The sequence below is a fragment of the Anopheles aquasalis genome, chromosome 3 (assembly GCF_943734665.1).
Source record: "Anopheles aquasalis chromosome 3, idAnoAquaMG_Q_19, whole genome shotgun sequence".
Lineage (NCBI taxonomy): Eukaryota > Metazoa > Arthropoda > Insecta > Diptera > Culicidae > Anopheles > Anopheles aquasalis.
In genome coordinates, this window is record NC_064878.1 from 48,693,000 (window position 1) to 48,699,063 (window position 6,064).

At 47.3% G+C, this 6,064-nt stretch overlaps 1 protein-coding gene across 1 annotated transcript; it reads right to left on the reverse strand.

Moving 5' to 3' along the window:
• Positions 1-1,839: 1,839 nt before the first annotated feature.
• On the reverse strand, positions 1,840-5,481 carry LOC126576105 (uncharacterized). The gene is made up of 3 exons (XM_050237217.1): positions 5,280-5,481; positions 2,768-3,055; positions 1,840-2,688 (listed from the first exon to the last, which is right to left on the reverse strand). Exons 2-3 carry the CDS (start codon positions 2,916-2,918, stop codon positions 2,117-2,119), a joined length of 723 nt encoding a protein of 240 aa, XP_050093174.1. The 5' UTR covers positions 2,919-3,055; positions 5,280-5,481; the 3' UTR covers positions 1,840-2,116.
• Between the last annotated feature and the right edge of the window lie 583 nt (positions 5,482-6,064).

Consider the following 6,064-nt stretch of genomic DNA (forward strand, 5'->3'; position numbering starts at 1 on the left):
CACGCGACTAGCAACAGGCTGTGATTTATTGATCACCGGATGTCATTTGATGTTCAACTAATAGGTTAATTAGGCATTCTACTTGTTACAAAGTGGCGAACGTTGGCTGAAGAAATCATCTGCAATGCATAATTTGAGCTATTGCGAAGGATTTTTATTCGTGAAGGGTATCCACTATTATATGACTATTCCACTTGGTCATTTTGAAAGTATTGATTTAATATTTAAATAAATGGAGTTGCTATTTTTGCGCAACAAAGCAGATGGTCTCATGGGCATACGTTTTTAAAAGGCAAATGTGAAATCAGGTTATGGTTGCATTAAATTAAAAATTGCACTATCATGCGAAAAGCTATTCTAGTCTGAATATGTGCCAAATTTGTCATGAAGTGTGTTATTAGAGTGATGCATTTCACTATGAAAAAGAAAAACTATCTGGTAAGATCCTCACAAAATCTTAGGCCTGTGTCGTAAAATGGAAGGGATCTCTTCAAGAACTGACGGACGGCTTCGATCTTTTCACTTGCCAGGAATAGCACAAGGCTGGCGTTCTTGGTGCGTCTCACAGCTACCTACACCTGTCTGAGGTGCAGCAGTTTCTGATCCTTGTATAGGAACTCGTATTTCGTGCTGGTTCCCCTCCTGTGCCTTTTTACGTAAGAGACCGCATCAAGTCCTGTGAATTTCTTTTGGAGACTCGATGCCTAGGCTTTCGTGGTGGTTTTGGCTCAGAATTTGAACAATTTACATACATTTCTACACTTAAATAATATTCTAACTTTAATAAAAGCACACTTTATGAAGATCATTCGTTGCTTCTTGGCACGTTTTTGGTTTAAATTAACGGCCGTTTCACACCTTGTGTTTATAGCTACGCGTTCATGAGTCAAACATTTTTCGTTACTCCCGAAGTTATGCAAATTCTAGACAAAACGATAAAACCGATAAAATCCAGCATAAATTAACGGCTGCATGTTGAGGTTACTAATTTTCATGATAACTCTTAGTAAAAGGGTTTGTTCAACCAACCATGAAACGAACGATAATTGATTAAAAGAAAAGGCGCTACTCAAAGCCCCAAAAAGATTGGGCACATCGATCTCCTAGTCGATCATGAACTCTGTCCCGGTTATTCTGAAACTGGAACGTGCAATCAGCCACCGCTTGACCACTAAAAGGGAAAATGCACGTAAATCTGCGTGAGAGCTTTAATCTTTACCTCACCAGATAGTCGAGGGTCCCGGGCCCTACAGAAATGGAGTAATCGGTGGCACTCTGGCCCCCTTTTCTTCACTGCTACAACAGCAACCTATTTAACCGGAGAAATCTGGACTCCGCTCCCCCGAACGAACGAAATGGTCTGCATTAATTAGCGAATCTCCACAGGACCCAATAAAGCGGAGAGGTCCGAGACATGGCCATATCTAGCACGTGCCAGTGGGTTATTACAATGCGCGCTATGCTCGTGCCAGAAATGTGAGCTACGTTTAACGGCATGTGGCTAGTCACATGCTGCGGTTGCTGCTGCGTTGGGTGCGTCTGCCCTATCCCCACCCAGGGTGGTTTGTAGCCACTGGCTATCGTGCTGGAAGAAGAGCGCTAATCGCTCACCGAATGGTAGCCGTTTTTTGCCGTCGAAAGTGAAACGGGCTCAGTAATTTCTGTAATCTCCCCTTCGGAGGCACCAGTTGAATGAAGATGAGTACAAGACCTGCGGGCGATGTAGAGATTGCTTTTTATTAACTACGCACTGCATGTTGCCAGAGGGAACAAACCGAATCGATTGCGTTCCTTTTGTGCCTTATTATACGCATCGCTGACATCGCTGAGGGTATTACACGGGAGAGGAAGAGAAGGAAAGGAATCGCCAGCCATCGGCCTTGAAATCTATCTTAAACGCTAGTGCTAATTCCAAACGTTTCGCTCGGTGTGGGCTACTGAGGGGTACCCGTTTTAATAAATAAGAATAAATTAAATTATATAGTACAGCGTGACAGTGGAGCACGACTCTCATTAGCCGGACTCCGTCTGCTTTTCGTATCGTAGTTTGCGTATTTTCATATTTGGCTTCACTAGATCCACTCGAACGCCCTCGATCTGCCTCTGCCCTGATATCTTATCGGCCTTTTTTGTTCAACTGACGCCACTGAGCGTAGATCTGGTTGAGGCGGTCCCGATCGGAGATCAGTATTTTGGGATAGCGATCCACTATGGTTTGCGCAGAAGTCGGCACGTAAAGCGGTTCGACCGTCTCATCGTCACTACGCGATCGATGGTTATGGCTGCCGTAGGATGTGACCACCGACGGTGGTCCGTAGCTGGGAAAAACACTCGGACCGGAATTGTGCAGCAACGCGGCCGGTGGAGAGTGATCGAACTCGATCGGTGGTGCCAGCGAACCTGCTACATGATGCGAGTAGCCGTCGTTGTGGATGTGCACGTGGATGTTCTTCTCAACACCACCACCGGACCATCCGCCACCGTAGTGCTCGTGTTTGGTCTTGAAGAATAAGATCACCTTCGCCAACGCTAGGCCCACGTTGATCATCAGGATCGATACACCGACGAACAGTGTCTTCAGGCTGACGGCGACCAGAAACGCGAGCAGTGTCTTCATGACACCGAGAAAGAACATCACCGGTATGATCAATCCCTGAAGTCGTCTGATCCGGCCAAAGGTTCGAGACTCTGTGAGGAAGAAAGGCGAACAGAAAAGATCAATCTACACGCTCGGAAGGGCTTGTCGGTTGGATGGGTTACTACGAACCAGCGACACCGGTTCCGGAGGAGCGTTCCTCTGTCGTAAGACTGGCAGCATCCACTGTAACCGTCAGGGTGATGGTGAAGATCAGCAAAACCGTGGAAGGCCGCAGCCATGGTTGAGCCGCTATCCGTTGGATTCTGTTCCAAGGCGTCATTCTGCAAACAATCGGTACTGGTCCTTCCGACCGGTGAAGTTCAACTGATCTCACGATATCCACTGTGCACCGACTGACGACCACGGACTGACTGCTGTAGTGTGATCGCGATCAGTCCGATCGTAGCGCCCACCGATCTGAAAATATGTTCCAAAATGAAAGCACTCAATCACACGAGAAAGGAACGCACAAAACCGCAGCCTGTGATGAAAGTCGGACAGGCCTAGAATCACTCGACGGTTTGCGTGGACTCGCCGGCGCCGCGGTGGCTCGGCGCTGTCTCGCCATCGATGTTCGACCGATGTGGTTTCGTTGTTCGATTTCTTCAAAACACACTCCCGCGCGCACTCTGCTTTGGCCGTTTGCGAATGCTTTTGATTACAGTACACGGATCACGAGGTGGAGTGAAAGTTCTGCATCCGCTGCACTCGCCTTCCTGCCTGGTTTGTGGTTCATCTTTGGTTCCCTTGTCATGCAAGTGGTTGAAGTGATCCGATGTTTGTGCAGGATTGTGCCCGTGTCTTGCATGTAAAACAACAAATGCTAATCCTGCACGTAATTCATCGTCTTGGAGCTTTCAGCGGCTTTGGATGTTGGTAGTACGCTAGCTGGAATGCGTGAAATCATGTGATGCACCAGGCAATGGGCGATAATGTGTTTTAAGAGCGCAAGAGTGCATTTTGTACTGCAATGCATTTAATCCATTTTTCATGTGCATGTATTAACGAACAGACCAATCAAAACTCTGTTCACCAGTCACTTAACGTTTTGTATTTTTACTGTCCCTGCTCAACAACACGTTGAAAGTAGCAACATATCAATAACTTGGAACGTCATTGTAGTTAAAGACGAGAGCATCAATTACATAATTACAAGTAAATGATAGGGAAGCAGTAATGCGGATCGTGGCAATCATCATTTCCGAACTAGATGCTTCACGTCTTCTCCTTGCGCAAACGAAGCTTTACGACTCTGTGGACATAGTTTAACCCAAAAACTCCCACCTTTCACAAAACACTCATCTAGTGTGGACCGTATTCCCGTAGGTTCTCTTTTTTTTCTCAGAGGAAACACTTATGCCCTCGCCAGCGGCTATCCCGGAAAGAAATAGTCAACATTTACACCTTGGTCTGTTCCAAACTGTGCGCGCACTGATGAAAGTGAAAAGAAATCGTTCATCACGGGGGCCCCGGGACCCGGACACACGCGACAAAGCGCGGACGTCCACATGCATGATACATCCAAACAGTTCCTTGACGTAAAGGTAACAACAAAGATGTGGGATTGTAAGGCGTCATGAAATCGAGTCGAAACGAAAGCCATCAACTCCATGACGATCACGGTGATGGTGACGATTGTTTGTGGGCATCGATGATGATTGCCTGCTGCCTGCTGAATACTAAAGACGACGTTCAACTGGGATTACCCCGTCTGGAATGCGCTGTTAGCGAGCATTGTGCCATTTGTACAAAGAGTGATGGTGAGATTGAACCTTCTGTTTGATTTAAACTTTCGTCTTGATCAACAGATCATTTCCACTCCTGAGAATCTGATTGCTACATCATGGTGCCCGCAAGGCGTGATTAAAAATATGTATCAAGCGTTCTCCATAAACCAGTTCTCTAAAAACACACGCGATAACCGGTGCCATTCCCCAAAATTTCGACCCCGAGGCGATTGTCATCGCGGTCAGTAACGGTTTCTGTTTATATCTTGCCTGTAGAAAGTACAAAATGGTCCGATGAGACGAGGATTAGGATTCTTAACGGATTCTGGCAGGAATTTTCATCCGGAAAGTTAAACTTAAAGAGCAACAAACAAGACTAAATGATACCCTCCGGTTTATGGTTTGATCGGATTCGGCTCAAGCCTGGGGTGTTATGTAACACGATGGTTCCGTTAGATCATCGATCGTTCCAATAAAGCTCACCTCACAATTCCGTAGCTAAATTTCGTATCGAAACGGATCGAGCTCTGCCATCATTCCGTTTCCCCCTCGAGGGGTGCAGTAACAGAAATGCTACACACTTTAGCACTCATTAGCGAGACCCCAGGCTGGGAACTGGGTCAAACATCGCGGAGGCTCAATTATTTAATCTACAGAATTCAAACAAATATTATATGTCCGCTGTGTTCAAACAAAGGAAAGAGTATTTACTGTAACACTAAACAAGTGGCACCGCTTCTGTAAAAAAAAACATCTACTAGAAAGTGTCACAAGTTTGGCGTTGCTTCCGGTTATGTCGGTCACCGCACGCTGCTGGTTTCATCTTAAACTCGATCTTTTGCACGTCACACACCGCGGCGATTATTCCCTTAACTGTTTATCCGAAATCTTCCCGTTTTCCGTCGTATGCTTACCAATTCCGTTCCGGATGCCAAAAGCGAAACGTTCCACTGCGTCGAAATGATAATTTTTAAATAATAACTTCGCGTGTTCCGTTCCACCTTATCGGGGCTTTCTTCTCTTTGTGTCTGTTGGCGGTGTGTAGGCGTATGTTTATCACAAACATCCACCGCAAACACTCCGGCTGATGGCGATGCTACGTTCTTCAACACCTGTTGGTCGTTTTTCCGTTCGATTCCGGCGCGTTGAGTCGTGAATAATGGAACCGGACCGGAGGGCCTCCGAGATGCTACTGAAAGGCGACTGAGTAACCTTGGCACCGAGGGACCGAGCGAGCGAGTCCACGCTAACAACCGGCCTTTCCCATTGGAGCCATTTCTCCCGGCGGGGAGCCGTTGTTTGCTTGCTATTGGTTTATGCTGCTGGCCGAGTGAGTTCCACGGCGGTGGAGCGACTCTCAACGACTCACTTTCTTCCTGATCAACGTGGATGAATCCACGACTTGGGGTGAGTGTGTTGCTGTTGGCAAGAGCGGTTAGCGATCAGGTGAGCTGGTCTGCTGGTGGATGCTGCGCGAATCGAGGTGTGAGCATTCCGGCCAACCGGCACGTGCTCACACCAGCGTACCAGCTCGGCTCAGGAGAGCGCCAGCTAGTACTTTGGATGAATCGGAATAGCTGTGGGGTTTGGTGATCCGGTCTCGGACTCTGTGTTTGCGTGTGTATCTTGCGGTGGCGTGGTGCATGGGCAGTGGATACTTTCTCCAGGGAGACGCTCCGCTTTTGGCGAGACGGGTTGC